Genomic DNA, 14,261 nt, shown 5'->3' with positions numbered 1-14,261 from the left:
AATGAGAGAATCAAGGCTGTGATGGGTCTGTGGTAGTAAAACAAATAGCTTGGTGTTGGCAGTCAAACCTCTAAATAAAGATAAATCCCGTCACCGTGCTGTACGTGCAGTTAGGCAAAAGCCCTCTAACTGAATTCTGTCAGTATCTGTGTGTGAGGAAATCCTGATTTGTTGTCTGTGTTCATTATTTTTTTTCCATTGACATGCTTCTGTAGTAATGATGTGCAGCTAGAGTTGCGTACACCTGTGTGTGTGTGTGTCTGTGTGTGTGTTCACGTGTGCTAGCGTGTCGGAGTGTGAGCCGTGTGTTAATATGCTGATACAGGCGGTTCCTGTGACACATTCCTGTGACACATTCCTGTCCAGCTTAGCTCAGATCAGGCAAGCTGATAATTTTAGCAGTCAATCCCGCTATGTGTATGTGTGTGGACAGCAAAGAGTAGGTAACCCCTCCTCGATATTTGTCATCCGCTACATCAACCTTGCCAGAGGGCTATACGTGATGAATGTGTGCATTGTGACGTGTTTTGCTCTGCCATCATAGCAGCGATCTGGTGTTTCAAACAGACTGAAGACAAGCGTTGTGTGTTGAATTTGGCATCACAGATGTGTGGTCAGTTTGTGATTTTTTTTCTTGTACAATCCAATGCAATCCTGCAAAAACACGAAGCTTCGTGAAGCTGTTAGTGTTCAGTTTGTGTCCAGATGGCATCAGGGAGGTGTTGATTCAACTCTATGGTCATTTTGAGGCCTTGTCCGACTGGATTGCATTATATCGGAAGGAGTTTCTGTTATTTTGTCCACCACTGTAGGAGTGTGGTTTAGACCACACACTCCTCGTTCTCCTGGTTCATGTGCAGAGGTTGACAGACGTGCAAATCATAAATCCGCTGACCTATCAGCGGAATGAACAAATGATGGAATTTCTAATCCCCTTAAGTAAATGAATTTCCACCCTGTTAGGAATCAAAGCTGTAATGCACATTTATGATTCAATGACTGTTAATAATGAGCAGCATGAAAAAAGAAAACTCCACGTTATGTTACATACATTTTTTTATCTTGATTTTGGTGCATCTCTGCGTCTCTTTGATGTGAAGGGCATGTGAGCAGAATGGCTAAGTGCTTTTATTCCTCTGTTTTGATCAGTGTTCTGGATAGTTGGGTCTTACATAAACCATACTTTTGACATTTGTTTCCCCCCTAAAAGCACCCGGATGATGACAAACATCTAAACTTCCCACATACCTGGACAGATAAACACTCACACAAAGACATGGAAGGTCTAATAAACTAAATATCATCGTGGTCCGGCTTCTATTTCGCCACGTGACATGGAACTAACTGTTTATGTTAATATATGTTTAGCTCAGGGCGTCTATTCCCTCAGTTATTTAAAGAAACAAATTATTTCAGGATCAGCTCCTCTACCCCGTGGCACATGCTCCTATTTCACTGAAATAATTCTCTCTGCTCGGAGAGGGAGAGGGTTTGCTAAGATAAGAAAGAGGGTGAAGAATTTGTGCATCATGTAACATTCCCTTTGAATGTATTTAACTTCAAAACATTTGAATATACATGTTGAAATGTGGATTATAAGCTGTTTATTTCTTGTGCTTATACTGTTGTTTTACAGGCTTATAACTGCCCATGGAAATTCTGTTGATGCTCAGTGTAAATTAAATTCAAGAACAATGAATGTCAATGCCAAGCGCGTTTGTTTGATCATAATTCAGTACAATTTAGAGCAGAAGGAAAATATATTGCCCTTTTCCGCCAAATTTGGTGCGATATCAAGAGGTTGTGACAGTATGAGAGTGTGCTGGCTCTGCATCGCGTTCTCTTAAGAGATGTGAAGGAACCTGTATTTTCCTATCTGAGCTGCTCATGTATCAGCTTCTCAAGGCTCAGCGGAGTTGAGCTGCTGCTCTGATGTCGGCCTTGATGTTATTCGTGTCAAGAATCTCTTGATGAAGTTGTGTTTGTGTGAAGAGAGTGAATATGAGGGAAGATAAAATGGTTTCATGATTGCAGTGGTCACAGATTGCGGTTTATTTCAGAGGTGTCAGGAATTGAAGTACAAGTACTTGACTCAATTATTTCTGTTTTGTTTGACACTTTTACTTCTAGCTTTGAACTTCTTTACGCTGCTACATTTACAGGAAGGCTGTAGCTACTAATTACTTTGCAGGTTTTACATGCAACATGATGACATGATGAGTATGGTGTGTTCAAGTTTAAACGCAGGTGTAAGTGACTACATTTACATGCACAAAATATTCAGTTTTTTGCACTTATTCTGAAAAAGACAGTAATCCTACTAAGCTGTTTACATGGCTAATGTAAATTAATATTCCCTTTTACATGGCAGCCGTGCATACTAGGGCTGTGTATTGGCAAGAATCTGGCAATAAGATACGTATCATGATACAGGGCTTACGATTCAATATATTGCGATACTGTAAGCAAAGAATATATTGCGATTTTTTTCAAATCTAATTTTAGGAAAACTGTCATAGTGTAAATACACACCACCATATGCATACAATCTGATTTTTAAAAAAAAGTCAGTATGTGAAATGGCTACTATGGGGACTAACATTCCACATGTTTTAATCGGAAAATGCTCCATTCGGAATAAGGCCTAATTCAGAATATCCCAACGGAATATGCTGTTTACATGACCCATATTAAATTCTGAATATTGTCATATTCAGCATAGTAGTGGAATATGAATGTGCATGTAAATGTAGTCTGTGTCTGACGATAAATATAATTTAACATTCTAGGGAATTATTTGTTGTGATCTTGATTACCTTATTAAAGAATGTGAGTTATTTTTTCCTCCACTGCTCTGTTTGTGGATGTAAATGAAAGCATATTTGTGTGAAGTTGAGCTCTCAGCACACAATTTACGCTCACACACCTGCTTTCCCTGAGGCCAGCTGTGGTGTAAAGACAGCTGGGTGGCTGCCACAGCTTTTGAAAGGAAGCGTCAGTATTTTCTTCCCAGCCCATCAATCAATCATCGATTTGCATGCAAGTTAGACCTGTGTGTTTACTATGAGCTGTCAGTAACAGGCCCCTTTCTTACAACAGTGTGTGCATATAGTCTCAAATCTCTGCATAGCCCTATACTGTGTATGTATGATACATTTATGATATACTGTATTTGCATATTTAATTATATTGTTTTTTCATTCTTAACTTTGCATATAATCACCTATGCTAGCAACCATTAAAAAAAAAACAGTACCTTTAAGGATATGATGGCAATGCTTTGAGATGTTAATGCTATAGGAAGAATACATGAACGAGTGACGTCATGCACAAATAAATCTCAGATATATAATATGTGCATTGCATGTATCGGACAGTTATGAAACAAGTCCCATCTAAATGTTTAGCATGTGGATCCTCCCTGAGAGTTTTTGAGTCATTATTATGCTGGTCATCTGAGGTTCCCTGCGCCTTTTTGCAGTGTGTGTGCAGCGCTGAGCACGTGCCTGCCAGTGGTGTGAAGGGGATAAGAACTGATAGCTCTATATATAGAAGTATATGTATGTGGAGGCTTAAGACTGAACTGTGCGGGAGAACGGAGGCTTGCCGAGCATACTAGCGAGGGTTACGCAGGCCGGTCCATGCACGCCATCTATTATCTCTGGGTGTGTATTCTTGTGCTTCTATCCTTGTGAGGACCAAATGAAGGTTTAAACCCTGGGGTGAGTGAGGTGTGTGTGCTTTTGTAAGTGATTGGTGTAACTTGAGAAGCTAAGACGGAAAGGGGGGAGGTGGGCTACAGTATTACTAAGATTGAAACAGCTGTGCGTGCGTGCGTGTTAAAGCTGCATACTAACTTTGTTATTGTATTGCGGTAACGTGCGGTCAAGCATGCGGTAACTCTCATCTCTGTGGTCAAATCGTCCGACGCTACAACTGTGGAGCACCCATATACTGACATTTATGTCAAATGCATTCAAACGGCCCCGATGGAGCTGACCATGGATCTATAAAGAGAACGGAGCTGACAGGAGAGCTAGCGACGGACTTGGTGAAATTAGCGGAAGTATACACGTGTGACTACATCTGGTTTTCAAAATAAGGTGTTAACAAAGGGGACTGTATATACAAAATACATACATAGAAATAACATTGATTGGATTATATTCACCAGAAGTATAAAACATTAGATGTCCCTTATAAATTAAAAATAAAATACCACTAATTTGTGAGGGCATCTTCTTTATTCTTTGATTTTTGGGTTCCTGGAAAAAAATGAATGATGCCTGACAATGACTGATTTCTTTGACTTCAGAACATCTCTGACTACATACATTCTGAATATCAAACATGTTTACCGTATCAATTTAGATATTTTCCAAAGTAAAAGTCCCCAGAAGTGTATGATTCAACTTTTTTTATCCATGTTCTAGTGTTAAAAAAGTTAACAAAAATCGCAATAAATTGTAATATCGAATCGCAATAATTAAAAATAGCAATACATATATCAGCACCCCAAGTATCGTAATATCGTAAGAGGGAGATAGGTGTATCGTCCCAGCCCTAGAATTTACTGTATATACAGTAACTGTGTATCCCTTCTTCCTCCTCTTCGTCATCACTTTTCTCTCTCATCTTGTTCCTTGAGTCCTTTCCCCAGGAGGATGCTGCAGTATGTAAAAACCTAACATTAAGCAAAAAATAACAAGGCATCAGGTGTGCAGCACTGACGTAGTAGGCATGGTATTAGCTGCAAGCAAACACAGCAGCCCCCTTAACCCTCATTGCTCACTCTCGCTCTTACTGAACCGTTCTTGTCACATTATTTGTCGTGTGATTTTCCACAAGACACAGAATACAAAATATAACACTACACTCCCTCAATTCTTTGCTCACTGCCTGAAGTGGATGTGGATTTTCTTGTTGGAAAACATCACTATCATTGCTGTTATTGTTCTGCCTCTTGCTGGCCCTGAGGCAGAACGGTTTCTTTTGGTTGTTGATATTGCACAAGACACAGAGTTAACTGCTGCGGTGGGTTTGTTTCTACCTTTTAGCTCACGCTAAACTTCCTCTCAAGACTTTCTGCTTAAATAACCATATTTAGTCGGAGCCTTGGAGCCAAATTCTGAATTTATTTTCTGATTATCTATACTTTCCATACATACAGTACTCTCATTATATTATGTCTACCACTAGCTTCGGGAGAATCATTGTGGGTGCCACTGGTGGTTCATCTTCCTCTTATTTAATAACCGCAGGTGTCGTATATTCTGATAAAACTGTCGTTTCAGCAGAAAAGCGCAGCGGTAAACCAATAATGCTGTGGAGTGCTCAGTGCAGGGATGACAACGGCCTTTTTTCAAAAGGCTGCCCACGCTGGAGTGCTGCATTTGGTGTATCGGTCGTGTCAGATACCCTCTCTTTAATTCCTGACTGTGGAGCGTGAAAACAAGACATCCTATTAGATTGTCCAGTGGCAATGTGATTGTGGGAGCTGTTTTGGTTTGGAAAGAAGCATCAGATCTTGTATCAAGTTGAGCAAGCAATTTAAAAAGCATGTGAAACAGTGCCACAATAGTACTGTATATATGTCATTCTCTGATTTTCATCCTCTTATTCTCTACTTCCTGTTACACCCACCACCACAGTCTGGCCTGTGAGTTTAGGATGATGGGATTTTGGAAAGGTATGCGTAGGCGTGGAGGAAGCAGAGCCGGAAGCGAAGGGAGGAGTCACGACTGGACTCAATCCGCACAAATTAACTGTAGATTGATGTTTTTTGTCAGAGAATCGTCACCTCTTGCACCAGTTTAATCTCTGACCACTTCGCAAAGGACGGGGCGTTTAAGGGATTGGGTGCAAAATTATCCTGTGACAAGATATTTTACTTGAAATTCAAAGTGATAATCCCCTTTTTGGTATTAAGGGTCTTTTCTTAATCCCTGCATATGTGTAATTTGATACTATAACATTAGGCGGAGAGGCATACGTTCCAACATTTTAAGTGGTTTTTTTTTAAAGGTGACATCATGAATTATGTAACTCTGTTTTGTTTGGCTTCCCTGCGTGTATGCGTGCTTGGCTGGCTTAGTAATGACGTATTTCTGTAACTGTAACTGGAGGCCAGATGATCCGAATGTTTAGATGATCGTCACCTGTCAGCAGCTGTTCCTGTTTGTTGTTAGGAGCATGGTGCACAAGAACCAACCCTGCTTCTGTGCCTGATCATCATAGTTTTGAGTGTGTACATTTCACAAATTAAATAATAATAACAAAGCAGATTAAGACTTTATATTAGGGCTGTCAAAGTTAACGTGATAATAAATCGCTAAATTGAGATTTTTAGGTTGTAGCGGGCTCAATTTTAAAGCTAGAGTGAAGATACTGGCATCACCTGAAACTAGAAAACCTAAGAAATCCATATCATACTAGTTTGTTACAAAGGAGGCTAAATGACACTCCAAATTTACGCACAATTTTGGCAAGGAAAAACTGCCATGGCCATTTTCAAAGGGGTCCCTTGACCTCTGACCTCAAGATATGTGAATGTAAATGGGTTCTATGGGTACCCCCGAGTCTCCCCTTTACAGACATGCCCACTTTATGATAATCGCATGCAGTTTGGGGCAAGTCATAGTCAAGTCAGCACACTGACACACTGACAGATGTTGTTGCTTGTTTGACTTGAGTTTGCCATGTTATGATTTGAGTATATTTTTTATGCTAAATGCAGTACCTGTGAGGGTTTCTGGACAATATTTGTCATTGTTTTGATTTGTTAATTGATTTCCAATAATAAATATTTACATACATTTGCATAAAGCAAGCATATTTGCCCACTACCATGTTGATAAGAGTATTAAATACTTGACTTAAATACTTGACAAATCTCCCTTTCGGGTACATTTTCGACAGATAAAAAATGTGTTATTAATTTGCGATTCAACACGATTAACTATGAACAGTTATGCAATTGATTGTGATTAAATATTTAAATTGATTGACAGCCCTACTTTATATGTCATATGTTCCTTGTTTAAAGATGATCTTTCAAGCTTTGACAGCTGGGCTTTTCTTCTTCTTGTCTGTTTCAATCTTTGCCTCTCACTCCCTCTGGCCAGCACGAATTGTTGGCCTATGATGCAATCCCTCGTCCCCGCTAGTTTAACTTTCCCAGCCTATCAGAGTGCGGCAGTAGGAGGGCATCCAGTCAGCTCATGCTTGTAAACAGCACTGACAGTAGGAGGGACTTTTAATTTTACAGTCCCGCCCTATGTTGTCATCCCTGTTCAGCCTTTTTCAGTGCGTGTGTTGTGGTGGAAAAAGGGGAAAAGCCACAGAAGGAAAAGGGAAAAGGAAGAGTGGTCAGCAGGGTCGAGGGGAGAGACGAGGGAGGAAGTGGGCGTGCGTGAGTGTGAGTCAGGGCGTGAGCTTATTCTTTAATGTTAACACGGAGCTGCCATGGAGCCTTCTAGACTGATCTACTCCACACACTGCTGACAGTAGGTAGTCCTTTTGTCAAATCTGTGTGTGTTTGTCCTCATCTACATGCATGTGTGCATATATAACTTAACATTATGAGCTCAGCTGTTACCAGAGAGGAGTGTGTGAGTTTGTGTGTTTGTCCAAGCTGTCTGCACATACTCATTGGTGCTGCACAGGTGCCCTGACAGTGAGCAGAAGGGCTGTATTCACTACTTTCCTTATAAACTGTCTCTCTGTCCCTTTTCCTGTTACTCTTGATGAACTGGGAAGCAGACATCTAATTTCCTGTCTTGCTCTTTTCCCCCCTACTTCATTTTACACGTGTGTGTTATAAGAGATACACATGAGCTGTGAAGATCCTATTGTACAGTGAAGCAACAGCAGGGGTTTTTCAGCGCTGAAAGAAAACGGTTACTTTTTGTATTCGGTAAAGCCAGCAGTGAATAGACTCATTGTGTGTTAACTCTGCGGGTGTTAGCTTGTTGTCCCACACAAACATAATGTGCACACACACACACAAACAATTAGTTACACATGCAAAAGCTGTAATCCTGAGAGTTTGGGGAATTAGTTGGGCTAAGGTCACCGACAACGTTACTGCTGTTATTACTGCGCTTATAATGGCAGCAGAATTATAACACATTTCATTTTGATGGTATTAGTTGACAGCTCTTTTGCAGGATGTGTCCTCTCATCCATCATTTTTTTTTTTTTTAAGCTTCCTGCAGTCCTGCCTGGGCTTGGCGTTATCTCACTGTGCTGCCTGTAACTGCAGAGCCTTGAATCTGCACATCCTCACTCAGTTTTTTAACTTCCTAAGCCTGTCAGTCAGCTAACTGGTCATGGTTACTTTAAAGCATCACATCTAAGCATCGTGGCCTACTTAGGAGTTTTAAGTGGGCATGCATGAAGTTGGGACCATGTAAAAAAAACACAGGCGATTGAATGCATATAAACAGGGTCTGAAATTAACTTTTTTCACTGCCTGCCACTGTGGCAGGCAAGTATTTCTTTTTGTCTGCCACTCTGCAATCTCTGCGCTAAGTGAAGGAATAACATTCTAGATGTGATGTCATTCAATGTTCTATATATTTTACTTAATAAACATATGTATTAGGGATGTTCATAATTAACTGTTTAACCGTTAACTGGCATTAAGCCTCCGGCAATGCTAGAGCTGCTAACGTAGCACAAATACACACACTGTTTATCAGGCTATCATTAATCCGGGCAGACAGTGTCGTTACGCCGGGCGGACACACAGCTGACAACCTGCTAAACTAAACTAAATGTGCGGTGGAGACTTTTACTGGGAAATTGGCTTCATGTCCGCGACACTACGCGCAGCGTGGCTGCTAAGTTAATGCTCCCGGATGGGTGAACTGGGTTCTCAGTTGTCTGTTGTGCTCATACACTGCAGCTGGCGCGAGGCAGAAATTTTGTCGGTTAACGGTTAATAAGCGGTTAACGAGGGTCGGTTATTTTTTCAAAATGAGCATCCCTAATATGCATGGTAAATTACAGTGTTGGAATTACACTGTAGCTTCTGGGGAAATCCTATTTTTAAGCATGGGAGGGTACTGTACACAGTACTGTACTGTACTTTGTTATTGTCATCTATAGTGGTTATTTGCATAAAAAAATTCAAATGATTATGATTATTTAAATATTTGCTTTGATTAAAAAAAATCTTGGTAAGTTATTAGGAAGTTAAACAGGTCATAATTCCCTCTCCAATATCTATTTTATATTGATGTGAAAACATCTCAATCGAACAAATGGATTTATTCAAGTTTCTCGCCAAAAACGTAATTTTACGAGACTACATGTGAACACATCATGATAACGTTGTAATTTACTTTCGCCCAATAGTCATTTTGCTGAGCAGACCGTGAACGTCTCGTAATAAAAACTAAATGGCACCTCCGTTAACGTTAGTTAACCCGCATTTGGCGGGTGCTAATTTCAGACCCTGCATATAACTATAAACATGCACATGAGCACCCACTCACATGCACGACAATTCCGTGTCTGTTGTTGCACCATGTATTAGGGCTGGGACAATACACCTATCTCCTGATTCGATATGTATTGCAATTTTTAAGTATTGCGATTGTACAAGTATTGCGATTTTTTGTTTTTTAACACTAGACCATGAGTAAAAGTTGAATCATACACTTCTAGGAACTTTTACTTTGGAAAATATCGAAATTGATACGGTAAATTTTTTTTATTTTCAGCAGGTATGTAGTCAGAGATGTCCTGAAGTCAAATATATCAGTCATTGTCAGGCATTATTTATTATTACATTTGTTCCAGCAACCCAAAAATCAAAGAATAAAGATATTTCCCTCACAAATTAGTGGTATTTCCTTTTTAATTTATAAGGGACCTGTAATGTTTTATACTTCTGGTGAATACAATCCAACCAATCTTATTTCCATATATGTATTTTGTATATACAGTTCCCTTTGTTAAGACCCTCCGCCGTCTTCTGCTTTCTGCGGTTTGTTTTGGTTGATGGATACGGAACGGATATAGCGTCACATAACTCAGACTACAAGAATAAAAGCGGTGACTTCCTTCTACCTCTGCATAGACTCAAATGAATCAAATATATCGATTTTGGCATTAAAAAAACAATTTCAAAAAGAAAAAAACATTGCGATACATAGGTGAACATATAAGAGCTTTGTAAAAGGCCCATGCCTTTCATGCATCAGCTGAGCTGTAAATTCAAGGGAAACTAACAGTCTCTGTAACTAACTCCGAACAGATGGTTTTAACATTTGTGCTACTTTTTTTTCAGCCGAATATTTTGAGCCAGAATTCTTATTTGGGATTTATTGGACTCCGGATTCTTCTTTTGCTTTGGTCCACCCAGTAAAACTGTCTTTTAAGATATAAACAACTGTAAACAAACAGACACCAGCCACTTCACTCTGCAGCAGTCCTAAGACCCCCTGGTCTTATTTTAGTTTCACCGTCATTGCTTTCCTCGCATACCCACTAATACATGTCTAAATATAGACAGACGTCATTACAGATGATGTTAGTATCAGTGTGTTCTAGTACAAAAAGAGAGTGACAGAGAAGTGTGAGAAGAACTATACGGTATAATACATCCTGTGGTTGATCCCTCTTTAGTGATACGTTCTATAGAGAGACATTCGAGCTTCTTTTCATCAGAACCCAACAGAGACAACTGGATACTCTTGAAGTGCCAGTTTAAAGCTCAAGGTTTATAGAGAACAATGCATATTTAGATTTAGACAAAACATAAGCTACTTACTGGTAATCATTTCCGTCACACACACCCTGCATGTTCCTAACTGGAGTGTGAATATGACATGTCGTTCCCATGGTTGACAGCTTAAGAGGTGACCTTTACCCTCCCAGCATGTGTGTGTGTGTTGTGTGTGTGTGTGTGTGCGCAGTGGGTAACAACTGACAATAGGACATGCGCTAGATGGTACATAGGGGGATTGAGTGCTATATTAGATCCAGCAGTGACGGATGTGCAGACAGGGGGAGAGTCTGGTGGGGGATGATGATTGTCTGTGTTTGTGTGTGTGTGTGTGTCCTTGTTTGTTCATAACTACTATATATCTTAAAGGATGTCAGGGATGTTTGTGTGGGACACATGCGGAGACACTGTGTCAGATACATGAATAATAAACATGTTGACCCACTGAGAAAATGTGGCTGAACATTATTGCTGGTGTTAGTTAGCAACACTGAGGTAAATATGGCATGCACAGTATTTATCAGAGGTGGCAATTTTAAGCCAAAGGTCAATTCAGGTGAAGCTGTTTTCTAACAAATGTATGTTGTCGTGGCCTCTTGTCTTTGTTGCAAATGGTGTGTGTACTTTTTTGTATTTCAGACTGCATGTTTTTTTTTTCCATAGTTAACACCCGATCTTCTCACTTCATTTACACACTAGTGGTGCATAGCAATGAGAACATGCTGCAGTAGCATCTTTAACGGACCACTGTAATTATTATGCCTTATAATGTTTGGGCTTGCACTGATGAATGTGAAAGTGGGCCAAGTTGGAGCACTGGTTTGTGTTGCTAGGCAGAATATTCAAAACTTGCAGCTGTATTTTTTTATAATGGATGAGATTATGTAAGCAAGGCACGGGGCTCCTCTGTTCTGGTCACCTCAAGAGTTTTACTACTGGTATGCATAGCCTTTTGTTCAGTGTGTTCTTTGAAATGTATGCATGTTTTCTAGATGTAGTTCAAATCAGTGCCGGCATGGCATCTTTTGTAACGTTTAATATCATACAAAATAATTTCATGAACTGATGGGCTTCTGTGTTTAAGGACAACATGACCTCTTTTCGTTTGTTTTTCACCTATACATCAACCAACTCTTTAATTATATATGTACTGTAAATCTATGTGTATGTACATTGTTGTTTTATTCATATGTTTGCGTGTTTATGCAAAAGCATATGGTTTGATCTAGAGCCCATATGGTTGTTACAGTATATGAACCCAAACAAAGTTTAGCAGTAGTGAGACCGCACTTGTGACTTGTAAACATAGACAGACTGACAAACACAAATAGAAGGAAACAAAGACACTACTCAGCACATTCTGCTTTCAGTCACATGTGTATGCGTGTGTATGTTTTAGTTCAGTGTGTGTACATGTGTAGCCAAGTAAGCTTGTTTTAATGCATTATTGTTTATTTGTAGTAAAAGGCTCATCTTTAACTACAACCTGCACTTATTGTTTAGTTACAAAATCCCTATTTTCTTTTATTTTCCTGCTTTGGTGTTATCTGAGATGTTAATCAAAAGCCAGGCACATGACCATACTGGTTTGTCTACATCTGCTGCTGTCTGACTCTGCACACTCAGGACTGGTGCATGCTCCTATTTCACACAGTTCTCTTTCAGCTGGCCTTTGTGTGGTATAAACCTAGAAATAACACCATAACAATGGACACCTTTTTTTGTACTAATCAAGGAATTAAGCAGCTTTGTTAAATTTGGTTCCTGGTACCGCCTGTGGTAAGTCAGCTGAACATTAGCGGCCCTGAAAGTGACACTCTCTTTAAAAAGCTTTTATAGCCAAACATGGGCAAGTATTCACGCATGTATCTTTGTCTCTCTGCAGGTTAACTGCTGTCATCGTTCGTGGCTGTAAATGTCCTCTGCCATGGCGAAGCGTGAGGCTGGGAGCACCAGCCCTGTGGTGCGGCAGATAGACAAGCAGTTCCTGGTCTGCAGCATCTGTCTGGATCACTACCGCAACCCCAAGGTCCTGCCCTGTCTGCACACCTTCTGTGAAAGGTAACTAACATTTGTGTTTCAATGACAACCGGCAAAAGTCCTAATGACCTATGCTTCCCTCAAACTAAACCAAAGTCTCTGCTCACACCGTGAAGGTGGTACAACACTGTAGCCTTTTCCCTGCCAGTACTTATCCTCCCTTTCTATTACTGAAGAATCCTTGTCATATTTACATGTCTCCTAATAGAGGAACCTCATCTATTGCAAATCCCTGGCCACAATTAAACAGCTCAGAGCACTTCTCCTCACCGACTCCACCGGGATAAGTACATTCCTCAGCATCAGGGACCGTCAACGTCTGAGAAAAGGCTCATTGTTGGGAGACACAATTACAATTCCTCAATCTACAGTTCCTCAGAAAGATGACACCCCCTCAGGCAATACTTACTGGGGCCCTTTTCGTGCCGAGCCAAGCAGAGGAGGCTTTTGGAAAGCTTGTTGTGGGTCACGGTGGGAGAATGAAGAGGGGGGTATGTTGGATAACTGGGATTATGTTTCAAACTGGTTTACTTCTAAAACCTACAACCAAACAAATATTTATGGAATAGTTCTGCATAGCCACACAGAGTACGGGATAAATCCTTTTTCCAGGCAGTGTGAGGGGCATTTGTCCACCCGAGGGCAAGTTTAATCCCCGGTTTAACTGGATGGCATGTGATCTGGAGCCCTGCTGAGGTGAACAGATTTTTGTCTGGAGCTATACGTGATGTTGCCAGACAGATGTTTTTTAATACTGGATGGGTTGATGTAGTTTTAGGGGGTTTTAGGGCTGAGCTGGTGTGGTATCACATCTCTTTTAATTCTGCTCCCCTTTTACTCTTGCTGTGATTATCCTGGCTGTGTGCTCATTATTTAGAGATCAGGATCATGAGTTTGCCATATTGGGTTGTGCAACTGCTGCAAATGATGCCAGAATAAATGACGTCTTCCTACAACGGGGGCATGTGGCTACTTGTACTCGTGAGTGCAGGATTTTGCTTAACAAGGAGGAGTGTGGCGCTAGTGCTGTTAGTCAAGTAATCACTCAGGCAATTGACAATCAACAGTTTTGGTTTGCAATTAATTGTTTATTCAGCTAGATTTGCTGCTTTCCTGTTTCACATGGTTGTAAATAAAATATGTCGGGTTTTTGTTTTTATTGGACAAAACAAGTTTGTATTTTCTGACATTTTATGAACCAACAAGTATTCAAGTAATCACAAATTGACGGATTAATCCGCAATGAAAGTTATCATTAGTTTCTTGCCCCATCCCAGACCTTTTCACCACATCACTGCTGTGGTCCCAAGCTGGTCGTGTGTCTGACAAAGCAAAAGTAATGGTAGCTGTGTGTCTGGCCTCTCCGGTCCAGCTTTGCTGCGGGGCCGCAGGTTTCCACCCGGCGCTGCTCCACCGCGCACACCGGCTGTGACCACTCCGTCATGGCGATTCCCTCATTAACGCTATGGTTCCCTTATAGCATTGG

At 40.5% G+C, this 14,261-nt stretch overlaps 1 protein-coding gene across 12 annotated transcripts in view; it reads left to right on the top strand.

Annotated features, from left to right (window-relative positions):
• Window positions 1-14,261, top strand: part of trim3b (tripartite motif containing 3b) — a 42,388-nt gene that overhangs the window by 13,175 nt on the left and 14,952 nt on the right. For 6 of the 12 annotated variants that reach the window (XM_074609909.1, XM_074609900.1, XM_074609910.1 and 3 more), the window contains 2 exons: window positions 7,307-7,505; window positions 12,621-12,796. In XM_074609909.1, coding sequence (XP_074466010.1) covers window positions 12,651-12,796 — 146 coding nt within the window. In that variant the 5' untranslated portion in view covers window positions 7,307-7,505; window positions 12,621-12,650. The remainder of the gene's footprint in view (window positions 1-7,306; window positions 7,506-12,620; window positions 12,797-14,261) is intronic. The other 6 variants (XM_074609907.1, XM_074609903.1, XM_074609906.1 and 3 more) reach the window with 2 other exon arrangements.

Source organism: Sebastes fasciatus, chromosome 16 (assembly GCF_043250625.1).
Source record: "Sebastes fasciatus isolate fSebFas1 chromosome 16, fSebFas1.pri, whole genome shotgun sequence".
Taxonomy (NCBI): domain Eukaryota; kingdom Metazoa; phylum Chordata; class Actinopteri; order Perciformes; family Sebastidae; genus Sebastes; species Sebastes fasciatus.
Note: the sequence above shows the minus strand (reverse complement) of the source record. Positions and strands in the feature narration are given on the sequence as shown.